Source organism: Taudactylus pleione, unplaced genomic scaffold (assembly GCF_031769625.1).
Source record: "Taudactylus pleione unplaced genomic scaffold, aTauple2 ptg000121l, whole genome shotgun sequence".
Lineage (NCBI taxonomy): Eukaryota > Metazoa > Chordata > Amphibia > Anura > Myobatrachidae > Taudactylus > Taudactylus pleione.
The window spans coordinates 9,748,947-9,765,526 of record NW_028284523.1 but is presented as its reverse complement, the minus strand read 5'-3'; the positions used below and the strand labels follow the sequence as shown (position 1 = coordinate 9,765,526).

Below are 16,580 nucleotides of genomic sequence, written 5' to 3'. Positions count from 1 at the left end.
GACTGCATGTGTCGGGTCAGCACTGGGTTCGGAAGTGCCCTGCTATGGCTCTGGGGAAAGTTACTATACATCATGGATCAAATTGTAACTTTAGGTGAGTACTGGCACCTTATTTCTGAGGACTGGTAACTTTTTTCATAGTAAAAAAAAAAGCAGTGTTTTTTTGCAGCTTTTGTCAAAATTCCACTGACATATTCATTCTCTGCTCACGCTACATATGTGGAGTGCTCCGGAACATGTACAAGAAGCAGTGGCACATCACATGTAAGAATGAAGTGATAACAAGATGGAGACACAGTAATAGTTGTGTCAGCCTCAATTAAGGACCCGTGAGATCAATAGGCTGTTTCCTATATCCTCATCCATTCCCCTCTAAAGCAATTGCTTGAAGAAAAGAAACATTTTAAGGACTTACTTTGATCCTTTACATTACCACGGACAAACTATAATGCAATATCCATAACATAGGACTCAGCGGGTAGAGACACAAGAGGTCTGTCAGTGGATATAGGAAATAACCTTTTGGTTTCAAAGAACTGTTCAGCTGCAGCTGACAGAGCTGGTACTGTGTCTCCATCAGTGTATGTGTATGGCCTTCGCTCTTGTAAATGATCCACAGCTCAGGACTGAGGCTTAAGTCACAGCCTACTATAATAACTGCAAGGGACCTGGCCCACATTGGACATTTGCACAGTGTAGTGAGACTCAATTATGGGAATCAGTATGATTTACCGCCGGCCGCATGGAATCAGTATGATCCCGACAGCGGAAGCCCAACAGGGGTGAAAATCACAAAGCTACAAAAGGTAAGTATTAACTAACCTGTTTTTTTACCCCCTAGCCCTCCTTTAGGGGTGCCTAACCCTAACCTCCCAAACCCCCCCCCCCCCCCCCCCAAGTGCCTAACCCTAACCTCCCGGGTGGGGGGTGCCTAACCCTAAGTTCCTCCCAGGAGTCCCTAACCTAACACCCAATGCGGCTGTCCGCGCCCGGCTTACCTTCGATCGGTAAGCCGGGTGTCGGGCCCTTGGCATAGGTCTAATGACAGGCGTCGGGAATTCGAAGCCTGTCATTATAGTGCCTTGCCGGGATTAGACAGTTGAGACGCCGGGATTTCGTCCGTCGGCTTCCCGACTGCTTTGCCAGTTATATTGTTAATTACAAACATAAGCTTTATATATATATATATATATATATATATATATATATATATATTCTGTATGCATTCACCTGACTATAGTGCCACGTCTTCACTACACTGTCATAAGCTGGCTGATCTGTATGATCGGCCAGTAAGCTATTGTAACATCTTACTTGCTACGAGTGTTTCATCCATTTGCTTGAAGTAAAACACCACTTTATCCAGATCTTGAAGTGTCGCTTTTATATCTTCCAACATGACCCTTTCTTCTTTCTGTAACACAAAAGTGTGGAATATTTGACATACTGGATTTATACACTTTAAGTTCTATGAATTCTTCCTTTGCTTCTCTCCCAACCACCACCTCAGTACCCTGCAGACCTACATTACCTCTTTCTTACATCCTGTGGACAGGGATTCAATCCACTTGGCTAAAATGGTTACTGTTGAGCGGAAACAGTTACATTTCCTGTGATTTGACATAGTCAAGGGGAAATCTCTAGAATTACATGAAACTGACAGAAGTAACTGAAATCCATCACCATCATTGTTTATTCCATATTTAATAAAAATCAGACTTTGCACTTGAGTTTTGATTCAACAGAATATTTTAAATTACAACACAAATGAAAATGGACAAAAACGATGGGACCCTTAACCTAATATTTTGTTGCACAACCTTTAGAGGCAATCACTTCAATCAAGTTATTTCTGTAGCTCTTAATGAGACTTCTGCTCCTGTCAACAGGTAGTTTGTCCTCTCTTCCTGAGCAAACTGCTCCAGCTGTCTCAGGTTTGACAGGTGCCTTTTCCAAGCCGCATGTTACAGCTCTTTCCATAGACTGTCACTTTAGAATAATCCAGTCTTCTGTTCTTATCCATTTTTGGGTGCTTTTAGCTGTGTGGGTTGGATCGTGGCATGTTGGATAAGTGTGGTCGAACAGGGGGCGCCACCCCATATGGGGCGCATCCCCTCCCAACAATGCCGATTTTCAGCGGGACAGTCCAGTTTTTCGGGCACTGCGCCACTGTTCCACCCACGGGTTGAAGTGGCCCGCGGGTGATTGGGAGGTTGGGCACCCCCACCGCCGAATCTGTGTGGCCCCGGAGAAGAGGAATGGATGCCGTGCATCCATTCAGTGCAGTGAGAGGGCTGGGGGCAGCCCAGCTACTGAAGGAGTGCTGGGCTCGCCCCCAGCCTGACGTTGAATGAGAGGAGTGGCCAGTGGCGTATCTATAATGGGTGCAGTGTGTGCGGGTACACGGACCCCCGCACACCCTGCACCCATATTAGTTTAAACCTACCTGTCTGTGGTCCAGCGTCGGGTGTCAGCGCTGCTCAGAACACCGGAAAATGGCCACCGCAGCCATTTTTTCCAGTGTTCTGCGCATGCACAGTAGACTCCGGGCATCTACTGATGCGGCTGGCTGGCCAGCTACCGGAGCATTAGTAGAGCGCCGGCCACCGGGGAGAGAGGAGGGGGCTCCTGCACGAAGAGTGCACACGACCCCCCTCCTCTCTTAAGACGCCCCTGGGCATGGCATAGGGGCATGTCCCCAATTAGCGGTACTTGGGGGCGTGGCCTATAACAATTAGGTCACGCCCCCTGTTTCGGACATGCGCAAGGTGAGGGGGCGTCGGGGGCCCATCTCCGCACAGGGCGCAGCAGCACCTGAAGCCGCCCCTGATCCTGTTGGGGGACCCATGATTGGCGACTGAGACAAAGCTTTCTGACACTGGGTGGAATGTTTCGCTCTAGAATGCCTTGATAGTGTTGAGGTTTCATTGTGCCCTGCACAGATTCAAAGCACCCTGTGGCAGACTCAGCACAGCAGCCCCATAGCATAACCAAGTCTTCATGTTTCACAGTTAGTATGGTGTTTTGTTTTGTTTTTTGTCTGTGAGCATAGAGCTGATGTGACCTGTCAAAAAGATTCGGTTTTGACTTATATGAACATTCTACAAGAAGCATTGTGGCTTGTCAATAAGAAATTTAGAAAACTTTCTAAGTTATTTTTTCAAAAGTGGAGTCTTCTTCCATGGCGCTCAAAAAGCATTAGATGACTCGATCAGACACTGACGTACCTTGGAGTTCAACTTGTATCTCTTTGGACGTTTTCCTTAGTTCTTTTTCTACCAATTCTCTCTATCCTTCTGTTTAATTTGGGGTCGATTTACCTCTTGTGGCCGCGTGCAGTTAGGTTGACTACAGTCCCATGCACTTTAAACATCTTAACAATATTTGCAACTGTAGGCACAAGGAACATCAAGCTGCTTGACGATAGTCTTATAGCCTTTTACCTTTAACCTGCTTGTCAATACTTTTCTTTTTGCTCTCTTAAGACAACTCTCTCCTTTGCTTATTATGGTACAGCAGAGTGATGCCTTGTCTCCATTTAAATAGGCTGATTGACCGATAAGAAGATTAAAGACATGTGCGATGCTACTTCAAGAGATACATTTTTTGAAATATCAATATAATCCTATTATGTATTATATTGGGTACAAACAAATCTGTCCAGGCCATTTTAGAATATCTTTGGAGAATAAGCAATAATGTTTTTTTTTTTTTTTTCGCTTTATTCTACAATCACTGACAGGTGAACTGAATAACATATATTGTCTCGTTACAATGGCACCTTTCATAGGGTTGGATATATTAGGCAGCAAGTGAACAATAATTTCTTGAAGTTGATGTAATGGAAGCAGGAAAAATAGGCATGCGTAAGTATCTGAGCGACTTTGACAAATTCCAAATTGCGATGGCTAGATGGCTGGGTCAAAGCATCTCCAAAACGGCAGGTCTTGTGGGGTGTTCCTGATACGCAGTGGTTAGTACAGTACCTACCAAAAGTGGCCCAAGTAAAGACAAATAGTGAACTAGCGACAGAATCAGGGGCATACAAGGCTCACTGGTGCGACCGGGGAGTGAAGGCTAGCCCATCTGGTCGGAACCCACAAGAGATACTGTAGCATGAATTGCTGAATAAGCTAAGGGTGGCTATGATAGAAAGGTGTCAAAAAACACAGTGCAACATAGCTTGCTGTATATAGGCCTGTGTAGCTACAAACCAGTCATAGTGCCCGTGCTGACACCTGTCCACTGCTGATAGTGCCTACAATGGGCATGTGAGCCTCAGAACTAGACCATGAGGCAATGGAAGAAGGTGGCTTTGTCTGATGAATCACACTTGTTCATGTCGATGACTGGGTGCTTATGTGTTAATTACCTGGGGAAGAGATGGCACTAGGATGCACTATGGAAAGAAGGTAAGCCGGTGGAGGCAGTGTGAAGCTCTGGGCAATGCTCTGCTGGGAAACCTTGGGTGCTGGCATTCATATGGAAGTCACTTTGACACGTACCACCTACCTAACATCGTTGCAGACCAAGTACACCCATTTATGGCAACAATATTTCCCTGACGGTAGCCTCTTTCAGCAAAAAGTGTTTAGGAATGGTTAGAGGAACATGATAAAAAGTTCAAGGTGTTGACTTGGCCTCCAAATCCCCCCGAATCGCAATCCAATCATGCATAATATTTATTTATTTTACTATAGGAAATACCATTTCTATGAACCAGAAAACTGTTGCAGTTGTTTTTCCCTCTGTAATGTTACATTAGCAGACAATTCGCTGAAATTTTTTACCTTCCTGTGGATCGACACAGCTAGAATTTTCTTGTGTAAAAAGCAATAAGTTTGGGTTGAGCTTACCAGTCTCATCTAATTTACATACATTCCAATTTAAAATTGGGAATATGCAAATCTGCCCTAATAAGAGTGTTTTGGTGAAACAAATAGTTGTACTCTGAAGGTAGATATTTACCACGTTGGGTGACAAAAGTGACTGGTAGCTAAGTAGGACCCCTGTGACTGCAATCTGCTCCAGCCACTTCCTGCTTGCCTCCCGGCTGCTCTCCTCGTACTCGCCGTTATTGTTGTATCGGTAGTTGAGAGCCGCCATGAGCTGTTCTGTAAAAGTGCAGATGGCGGCTACCAGCGTCTGACAGAAAATTACATCTCGTCTGACTTGCAGCCCGGTATCTAGAACAAGAAAAGACTATTATTACAAATAGTCCTCAAAGCTGCCTCCCATATACATATACTGTTACAAATCCATTCTAGGACTATTATGAAGGGATGGGTGAAAGGTTTTGCATTCACTATAGAAGACTTTCCAGATTTTTTTGTCTTTGGAAATCATACCTGTACAGCAAAAAAGTTGGCTTTTGTCAGCAGTGTTAGAACATTCTCTCCCTCCACCAGTTCCCATGTTGAGGCACTCAGGACAATGAACATCTGGAGCCAATGAAGACTAGGCCGGCAGCAGGACTGAGTTTAGTAACGCCCAGGCAGTGGGAACAGATTAAGGGGCAAATTCAATTACATGCGAAAACCCGCGATCGGCGAAAAGTGCAATGATTTAGCATCATTCGCCTGATTGGATGCAATGATATCGCCATGCGTGTCCCTGCTAATCTCCCTATTCAATTCCAAAACAGGCGAAAATGCGGATTGGCAAATGTAGTGAATAACGAAACTAGCGAAAAGGACAGCATATTTTGGGGAAATCAGTCTGTACCCCATAAAAAGCCTCACTGACCCTGGGAATCATTATAGAAGAGTATTAATAGCCCTAATACAAGTATTTAGTGATGTTATATTGAGTCAAATGGCTGTTATATTCATGCTTGCATTAGCGTGGAAAAATTATATAAAGTAAAGTTTTTGGTGAAACATAAGTACCGTAGTTAAATTTGGGGTACATTTAAATGGGTACTAGTATATTTTGGTGTCACTAAAGTGAAGATTTAAAAAATCTCCAAAATACACCTGCTGCAGCCTCCTGCAATCTTAAAAATACCTGTCTCAGCCTTGTAGCCACCCAAAATACCAGGCTCACTACTTTTTTAAATTTTTTGCCCCAAAAATGATAAGTCATTTTTGGTGTGTTAAGTTTTTTTTTTGCCTTATTAGTCATTGGGGGGGAATCAAATCTTCACATTTGTACCCCAAAATAGAGATTTTGTACCTACATTTCACCTGCCTCTGGGTGGAGAAACTTATTCGCATATCTAGCCTATGAAGTTTTCGTGCAGTCGAAAACGTCCAGGAATCGAATAGGGTGAAAAGCGGAAAACAGGCAAAAAGCGCAAATTGGCGAAAATTTTTTGCCTCTAATTAAATTCGGCCCTAAGTGTGACTGCAGGGGCAAATGCAGGATTTCTAGAGGGGGGTTTCCAAATGCCTGATTTTAAAGCGAGTGCCAGCCTTAATACACATCATATAAAGTGTATTGTGTGTCATAATTCCGGCATATACAGGGCCAGCAATCACAATAAGCCATTAAATGCGGCAGTAGGGCCATCTTGTCTGAGCTGAGTGTTTTATTTAAGTTGTGTGGGTACCATTCCAGATCACGGGAGCAAGTCTGGGCTTCTGGGGGAGCAGCAGAAGAACCTAGCACTGCCCTGGACATATATGTAGATATTGTTTTCCTTACAAACTGGATAGTGTATTATTATACAGTATTAATAATTTACTCTATTGATGGTCTATAGCAGTGCAACCCTAACAGTGCAGATCTCCTAGTTGGTGCACAGGTATATTTATTACAGGCTGGCACATGTTAAACGATCCACAGGTGGTGCTGATTATTTCACTTGTGATACTGCGAAGAACATGTAGCATTAGTAACATTCTATTATATTATTATTTCTATTGTGGTCATGGTGTGGGCTGGAAAGGGGGGTTTCTAGGCAACCGGAAACCCCCCTTGCGTTTGCTTATGGACTGAGCTCCGCAGCTGGTGATGTAAGCTTGCACTACGCTGAGCAGATACAATGTACGGCAGTACTGACAGAGTGCCAGTATAATTAACAAGCAGAGACGGCAATTCCTTTGCTTTCGCCAAATTGTTGCTACGTTAGGGCACCAACAGGCGCTGGCATTTCTCCCCTCTCGATCTGATTCTCCTGTTGCCTCCCACTAACAACATACAACATACTAACAATTGCCTGCTGACAAAAATGGATCATCATGTATGTGCGTGTGTGGTGAGAATTTGGGGTATGCTGCCGACACAGTTAATATGCTTTAAGCTGCATTTTAATTGTGGCAGTACACAGACGCCAGAATACTGCTGCTTATCAACAACATAAATTTTGAAGCGTATGTCTCTCATAATATAGATTGTAAGTTCCAAAGGGGGCAGGGACTGAAGTGAATGTATATAATTGTATACAGAGTGCTGAGTAATATGGTGGCACTATATATATTAAACAATAAACAAATCTCATGCAATTTGTTTGTAATAATATATGGCTTATCAGAACATAATCTTAACAGGGGGTTAACTATAATGTTATTGCAATTAATGTGATTGTTCTAGCCGATAATGCATTTCATTTGCACAGCTAGATATAGTATGGCTGTACCCATTATAGATAAATAACATGGAAATTACCTGTGCATTTCAGTAAGGCTAACAGGAGCTGGTTCTTCCCATCTGGAAAACAGAATAAAAACGATACACCACCATTAAAACTTTTAAACTCCATTTTAGTTTCACAGAAAGAGACTGGAGTGCATACATAAGCCAATATATATACAGCGCAATCTAAGCATGTATAGGTACATTGATGATGTACAGATGTGTCCTCCATCATTGTTTCTGCAACCGTGTTAAGCAGCCCTTATAGTCGTGCCTAGTCCTGTGCGAGTTTACTCAAGCTGTGCATCTTTTTGTGCGTCTTATTCGCTGCAAATGTGTCTTATTCGCAATGCAATGCAAATAAGCCACACAAGCAGACTATACTGATTAATATGACATGCGGCATGTGTATGTTCTGTGTGTGACTGCAGCTATATCTGTATAGGAAATGCTACATTACAGTGTCAGCACCTGTTTTCTACACCACGTTCCATTGTGATGATTTTACTGACTCTGCCGCACACAGAACATACACATGCCGGATATCATTATTATCAGCATAGTCTGCTTGTGACGCATTTGCAGCAAAAAAGACGCTGAGTGCGGCCGAATCGCATAGGAGCCGGCGGGCGACTCATAATGCAGGGAGGATAGATGAGGCAGGACATATCTGTATACAATTTGTCCTATATGATCAGTTTCTGCAGCACAACTTCATTTTATATTATCATATTCTTCATCTAGCCAAAACCACTGTTGTAAAGGCTGTGGCTAATGATGGCTTCAACCATTTGGTTGTAAGCGAATGTTGGGAAGAAAACGAGTGATGAACACACTCTGTAGTAATTTAAATAAACACTGAAAGGCCCATCTTGGGGTCATAGATAAGGTTACATAATGTCCCTTTAACATGTCTCAGTCATACGAACCTTCCACATATTTCTGGATACTCTCTACCAGGGTTTTGATGGAGTTTGGCAGGTTCCACGGATCTTCTCGAATGCTGATCTGAATCATACTCCTACACTTAATAGTCCACTCTTCCTTCTTCTGGAATTCTGCAAGGTAAAATATATGATTACATGAAATCCTACCACTAAGAACACAACCTGAGATAAAAGGAAAGATCACACGCTGAATTCAATATGTCATAAAAGACAATAATAGCTGGTCATAGATGGGTCTATTCTGCTATTGCGTCATTAGTGTACAAAGCAGGTCAGGTTCAAGGACCCAGTCATTTGGTGCACGGGTTTATATAACAGAATATTGGGTATAAACTGTGCAATGTACCTGCCATTCCACAAATATCCACATAATACCCCTTCTGATGTTTTCTTGTATACCAGGAAAACACAGTTAAAAGGAGAAGTGTCCAGTCAGAGGGAAATAGTTCAGCAATTTTCCAGCCACTTCCAGTATGTGAGCGTCAGCACAGAGAGGATTCTTCCTAATCTCATGTCAGCAGAAGACTATCACCCAATCAGATCAGGGCTTTCCAGGGGTGATGGGAGTCAGGTTGGCTGCCAGGATGCTCTGGGCACTTAGTGAGGCTTCCTTGTCTCATTCAGAGATGGACATTTCTAATTACGGGGGTAGCAAACTATGAGAATGTGGTTTTGGAACTCTAATTCCAGTAGTGAATCAATCATTGTTGATTACTTGGCTGCCAGTCACCTTGTAAACTGTGTTCCATTGGAAAGTGCTTTGTCTCTTCAAAGGCCTTAGACATGATTTTTCCTTTGAGGAGTGTTATGATAGCATCTACCTACAGAGATAAACAAGAAGGAAATGCCTAAGAACAGAATCATATCTCTCAGTAAGTGCATTTATGCAGGTCTTCCTGGTTCCCTGCAACATATCATAACAAGATAGAAACCATTGTAAAGCCTGCATAAATGTATCATAAGCATGGCAAATGCAATTCCTTTTGTACAAAAAATGACAACCTTTTTCTTTAACATAAATAGGAAGTCAGTAGAAATGAATTGTGCTTAGTGAAATTCTTACACTTAACAAGCTTGGAGGTCTCATCCTATGCAGGTGTGTCTTCATCTCAGCCAGCAGAGGGAGCTCTACACCTGGGTTTCTTAACACTGGCCACTTTAAAATTCTTACATCATGTACCAGTAAATGTTTACCAAGCCCCTCCAAATTGTGTGTGTTCATATTAATTACCCTGTGCAGCGTTATGCATTTATTCAGAGTACCTCCTAATGTGAGTATATTTACACCAAGACATGTAGTTACATGTTTTGGGAAATACCATTTGGATTAGTTTGGTATAAGTTATATTTACTAATTAATAATTAATGTACTGCTATTACTGTATATGCCATATAAAACTTTTTATTTGAGAAATTAGGACACCGGTCTAGATGATATTTTCTGAATAAACTGAGTCAACTGCCTTATGGTAAAACTTTCAGGGGTCTATTTACTAAGCAGTGTTAGGAGACAAGAGTGAAAAGTTATAAGGTGCCAGCCAATCGGCTCCCAACTGTCATTTTTCAAACACAGCCTGTGAGATGACAGTTGGGAGCTGATTGGCTGGCACCTTATCACTTTTCACTCTGTCTTCCAACACTGCTTAGTAAATAGACCCCTCAGTCTGGTGTGAGGTATCAGGTACAGGCTGCCACTCTGGAGTGAAGAAAATTATACTACTGGGGAATAGCTGGCTCACTCGTGTAAGTGTCATATTACAGCAGTGCCAGTTACCTGGTTGAAGAGATGCTCCAGGCAGCCGTGCAGTTTGTCCTGTTTGTCTGAAGGGATCCGCATATCGCAGGGCAGCTCGTCCCCTGATCACACATGAATAGTAATCAGTAAAACATAAAATAATGCAGAGGGACCACCCACCGTGTGTCAGTGCAAGCATAATAGTAGCCAGTAGCAGAATTTATGTGGAGTACAAATAGACATACTATAGGGATTAAAATGAATCTTATTCACTACTGTATGTGTATATAGATCTAAATAATCCTGTCTCTCACACACTAGAAATCTTTATAAACTGCCTAGCTAGCTAAGGACTAATCTAGGTGAATAATATATAAATACTAATGATGTTATTTGATATAAGTTATTTAAGGTAGTATTAGCGCTTAGTGTACAATTATTAGGGGGGTATCCAATTAGCAGCGCTAAAGTAGCGCTGCTAATTGATCGAGAAGGGACTATCCTATTAGCCCCGAAGTGCCGCTTGACGCCGGCACTTATCGTGGATATTTTTCGGGACCTGACTTGTGCCGAAAAATAATCAAAGCGCCATTTTTTCACCCCAAAAAAGGTGAAAACACATAGGTCTGTGAGCTTATTGCGAACTCCATGTGTTTTCGTGAGATATATCCTATTATTTAGTTCGAAATAATACGATAGGGTGCAAAAGAACATTGGCGAAAAACGGGGATATCTGCGGAAAATCCCTGTTTTTTTCCAATCACAGGGATCAATTAGCGCCCGAACAATGTTTGGGGCTAATTGGATACCGCCCTTAGGCCCGTATTCAATTTGAAGCGAAAAGTCCGAGGTCAGACTTTTCACCATCATCGCCGTTTTTGCAGGGGATAAAGTATTGGGCGCGTGTCCGCTTATCCCCGTATTCAATTAGGAATCAGGGAAAACGGGACCCGGCGGAAAGGTAAGTATTGAAAAGTCCTGTCACTTTTAAGTAAGTCAGTCTGTCACCCCCAAAAACATGGTCTGACATGGGGGATCACTATGGGTACCCCCGAATTGGCCTGCTAAAGATAATTGGGGTTTTTAAACAGCCATAGCAGGTGCATAAATGTGTCTTTGAAGAAGTGGTAAAGAATAGCATTTAGCTTTATTTTTTTTTTAAAATAACTAGTCCCATCAAATTTGGGTGCAAACATATATTTAAGTCCCTAAAGTGATTTTTTAAAATTCTTTAAAAATCCACCTGCTGCAACCACCCGCATTCTAGAAAACACCTGCCGCATACTTGGGCGGGACCCCCGAGTCAATTTTTAACTTTGTTCCCCAACTTTATTTTTTTTTGCCCTAAAACTAAACCACTTTTTTAGGGGTGTGCTATGCTAATTTTTAAAAAAAAAGTTGACACAGACTTTTTTGAGGGGTGTCCTATGCTAATTTTTTTTTAAAAAATTGACACAGATTACTTTAACGCACCAGCGAAAAGTCTTTGAAACTGAATATGGGGATAAGTGAAAATGACGTCATCGGCGATAAATTATCACCGATAACGGACTTTTCGCTCCAAATTGAATAAAAAGTGAATAGGGTGAAGCTGCCTTATCATAAATAAACTTGTTCAGAAACGTATAAATTAAATAATCAGATATACAAAATTTGGGAGGTGCCTAAAAACCATATATAGTAATGTGAACAATAATATACAATATATAGTAATAAAGTATATGAATACTGGGGAATTACTGAACTGACTGTGGTACACTACAGATACACTAATCATTTTCTATTTGGTGTCACTTCTTTAATGCTTTAGAGAACTTGTGAGATGCAAAAGAGGGAGTATTATGCTGAGAAGTCCAAAAGATATATTTGATATTTATTTATTCATTTGTGGTATAAGACTTACTATTTTTAGGCGTGTCTGCTCCTCTGTCCTGACATACTACACCATATCCCTTCTTTTCTAATTTCAATTTTACATATTATCCTCCTTTGGTGAGAATTGGACTGATTATTAGACTACCGACGCCTGTTGGACAGTTAACACCTATATGCCTGCAATCTACTGATTTCTGGTATTATCTTCCTTTGGTGGAAAATCTGGGCTGAGCATTGGACTACTGATTCCTACAATCTTCTGATTTCTCGTAACGGGAATTACCATAAGCCTAATTTGCTGTTCACAATATTTGTCACACTGTTATATGACTGTATTACACTACTGCATGTGGAGTTTTACTTTTTAATTGAGGTTTTCGAGATATTGTTTCTGTGATCACTTCCACTGCACAGATAGTATGCTATTAATGCATATACTTTATTACCATATTTTAATGTATATTGCTCACATTACTGTATATAAGGTCATCTCTCTTTTATGGCTTTATTTATTAACATGATTTTTCATTTTCACATAATTTTACTAGAGAGCAATTGGATTAAAATTTGTAAAATTCTACTCCAAACCCTAATTATCACATATTTTTAGTAAGCAGATCACATTTCCCATTACAATTATGGTAAATGTGATCTGGCCAGATTTACTAAAAATAACATGTGAAAAAATACTGTGGGAAGCCCTGTGATAACAACGCCACCTGGAGATGGCATTATCCAGGGTTTCCACCGGTACCCCGACTCCTGGCAGAGCAGAGCTGGGACCCAGTGATCAGCTGTGTGGTCTAAATAGATCACAAGCTGAACACTGCAAAAAAATATTTAAAAAATCCATAGTAAAAAAAACTCACTTACCTAAAGCCAGGGATCGGTGATCGGTGCTCCGGTGATGTCCTCTGGGGCTCCGGTCAGCTGGTCTCCCGGCTCCTGCACTGTGACCCTTGTCAGCTGCTGCATAGAACAGCTGACCGGGGTCACAGTGCAGGAGCTGGGAGACCAGCTGATTGGCGCCCCAGATTGAGGACTTCACCGGAGCACCGAGGTAAGCGGGGGGTAGAGGGGTCGATAGCAGGGGTGTAAGGGGGTATTTGGTGAGCCGGCCACCATCTCACTGTATTTTTTGTGAAAAACTGAGTGAGAACTCTGTGGAGGGGATTCCGCACCGATATTCAGACTTTTTGGTCTACTTTCTATTAATGTATCATTCTTGTGCTAGTGCCAAAATGGCTCCCTGGAATAAGGGTGCACCCAAATTGATGATTTAACTAATATCTAAATAAGAGAAGAACAATCAAGACAAAAGGGGACAATCTTATAATAGGAGTGCCAGTTTTTGCAATGATTTTTCTTCTCTTATTGAGAGAATACCTTGTTGTAAAGTGCTATCAACAGGGCCATAGCTAGGGTAGTGCGGCCGGTGCCATCGCACAGGGCACCACAGGTCAGGGGGCGCTGTTTAGGCCTGTCAAATTTCTGTTTAGTATCATTCTTGTTTGTAGCTTCCTCTTATTTCATCCCCAGCTTCTCCTGGCCTCCCCTATATCTTCCCTGGCCCTTCCCCATGAACCCATGGCCCTTTTTTGGGTCCATTATGTCCCTTTGAAAAATGAGGGGGGCACCCATGCTCTTTCTGGCACAGGGCACCAAAAAGTCTAGTTACGGCTCTGGCTATCAATATGCTAAACCTATCTAAATAGCAGGCAATAATATATATGAGATGTGCAGAGTTAAACAGAAGATACATACAGATAATTCCTCATACATCTAGCCTCAATACACCACATGCCTCGCATGAGTGAGCCGCCAGGTCCTGTTGAACTCTGCTAGAAAGCGTCTAAATCGCAATGTTATATGACTATGACGCACCAGCAGACTGTGCTGATTAATTTGATATGTGACACTTGTATATCTGTGTGCGACTGAGTCTGTATATGAAGCTGCGGGAGCTACATTGTAGCACTGCATATACAGATTCAGAGAGTCAGTTGCACACAGATATGTCGCTTATCAATCTAATCAGCACAGTCTGCGGGTGTGTCCTAGTCACATCGTATTGAGACTTAAGACAAATTTGCAGCAAAAAATAGACTAGAGGGGATTTTTGCCATGACTGCTGCAAAGATGTGTAAGGACATATCTGTAGTTATATACAGAGGTGTGCAGGGATATATGTGATTCATTTTACACTATATATTTACATCTATTGTAATGTCATCGTACAATGAGATAAGCAGATAATTTACCTGATCCCATTTCATCACTTCCCAGGTAGGAGCTGTTACTGCGCACACTAGTGTACGACAAGACTGAATCCCGATTGCTGTTACACTCACTACAAAGAGTGGAGAAATGATTAGAAAATGTGCATGATGTTATTTTGCACCAGTATTGAACATTATTTCAGTTACTACCCCAAATACACAATACAACAAGGAGTATTGTAGAGATAAAAATATAGTTATAGTAGACTTACCTAGATAACTCCTTTTCGTCGAGGTCCATAGGGTCCACAGGGATATTATGGTTGGAAAGACCAGGCACCAAACAGATAAGAACTTTGGCTCCCAGAATGCCCCGGGTCCTCCTCCATATATACCCCGCCCCTAGCCATAGCACTTCAGTTTAATTAGCAAGCCTAAAGGCAGGAGAAGGAAAGAGGAGAAGGAAGAGCATTCGTACACCAGAAACACACTTTACACAAGATGAGGGAATCTGTGACCAAAAGAAAAACACCCAATGAAGCCAGGTGCGTCAGGGTGGGGGCGCCCTGTGGACCCTATGGACCTCAAAGAAAAGGAGTTATCTAGGTAAGTCAACCATAACTCTATATTTCCTCTTCTGGGTTCATAGGGATCTACATGGATACCATGGGGATGTTCTATAGCAGTTCACCTAGCTTTGGGGATGCTCCTGAGCAGAAAGGAGACTTTGTCGCCCAAAGGAAGTATCCTGAGAGGCAAAAGTATCAAATGCATAGAAGCTAAGAAAAGTGTGAACAGAAGACCACGTGGCAGCCTTGCATAATTGTTCAGCAGAGGCACCACGACTGAATGCCCACGATGGCCCTACAGACTGAGTAGAAAGCGCTGTCACCGTGCTTAGGACAGAAGATCAGACTGTGTATACACCTGGGAGATAGTCATGCATATCCATCTTGCCAGAGTCTGTTTACTAGCTGGCCATCCTTGTTTGTGAAAGCCATATAATACAAAAAGAGAATCTGATTTTGTAACAGAATTTGTACTCTCCACATAAATATGGAGAGCACGAACTGCATCCAGGGAGGCTTCACCTACAGAAAGGTCTGAAGCCTGAAAAGCTGGAACAACAATTTCTTCATTCACATGAAAATGGGACACTACCTTAGGAAGGTAACCCTCCCTAGTATGAAGAACAGCTTTATCCTGGTGAAAAATCAAAAATGGGGAGCGACAAGAGCGCGCTGCCAAATCGAGACTCTGCGAGCAGATGAGATAGCAAGAAGAAAAATTGTCTTTGCTGTCAACCACTTCAAATCTACAGATTCTAAAGGTTCAAATGGGGACGCTTGTAACTCCTTAAGAACCAAAGACAAATTCCATGATGCTACTGGTGGAACAAAAGGAGAGTGAACCCGCAAAACTCCTTGTAAAAAAATTCTAACATCTGCTAATGAAGCAATCTTCTTCTGGAACCAGACTTAAAGTAGCCAGGCGGAGACCAATGTCTAATCCTGCCTGCAGAAAAGCCAGAATCCTGGAAACTTTGAATACCTTAGGAACATATTCCTTATGGGAACACCATTGCCCAAAGGAATGCCAAACTCTAATAGATGCGGGCAGAAGCAGGCTTCCTTGCCCTAAGCATCGTCTGAATAACCGAACTGGAAAATCCCTTTGTTTTTCAAGAGCCACACCATCAAAGCTAGACGGGGCAAGTCCGGATGTTGGCAGGAACCCTGTGTTAGCCGATCCTGCCACAGAGGAAGAGGATACAGACTGTCTACTGACAGATTCTGTATGTCGGTGAACCAATGAAGTCTGGGCCAAGTTGGAGCCACCAGTATTAATGTTCTGCCTTCCTGCTTGAATTTACTGAGAACTCTTGGAAGCAGGGAAATTGGAAGAAAGAGATACGCCAACCTGAAGTCCCATCTTACTGCCAGTGTGTCCACGAAGGCTATTAATGGGCCTCTGGACCTGGACCCATACCTGGGGACCTTGAGGTTGTGGCATGAGGCCATTAGATTTATCTCTGGTAAACTCCATTTGTTTACCAGGAGCTGAAACACTCCCAGATGGAGAGACCACCCTCCAGCATATATGTCCTGGTGACTTAGGAAGTCTGCTTCCCAACTGAGTATTCCCGGAATGAATATAATAATAATATACAGTCAGGTGCATAAATATTGGGACATTGACAGAATTTTCAGATTTTGGCCTCTATTCACC

At 42.3% G+C, this 16,580-nt stretch overlaps 1 protein-coding gene across 1 annotated transcript in view; it reads right to left on the bottom strand.

Moving 5' to 3' along the window:
• Positions 1-16,580, bottom strand: part of PREX1 (phosphatidylinositol-3,4,5-trisphosphate dependent Rac exchange factor 1) — a 343,823-nt gene that overhangs the window by 12,543 nt on the left and 314,700 nt on the right. The window contains exons 27-33 of the mRNA XM_088472186.1: positions 14,394-14,482; positions 10,297-10,379; positions 9,253-9,343; positions 8,505-8,633; positions 7,609-7,650; positions 4,969-5,186; positions 1,315-1,414 (exon numbers count right to left, since the gene is read on the bottom strand). Coding sequence (XP_088328312.1) covers positions 1,315-1,414; positions 4,969-5,186; positions 7,609-7,650; positions 8,505-8,633; positions 9,253-9,343; positions 10,297-10,379; positions 14,394-14,482 — 752 coding nt within the window. The remainder of the gene's footprint in view (positions 1-1,314; positions 1,415-4,968; positions 5,187-7,608; positions 7,651-8,504; positions 8,634-9,252; positions 9,344-10,296; positions 10,380-14,393; positions 14,483-16,580) is intronic.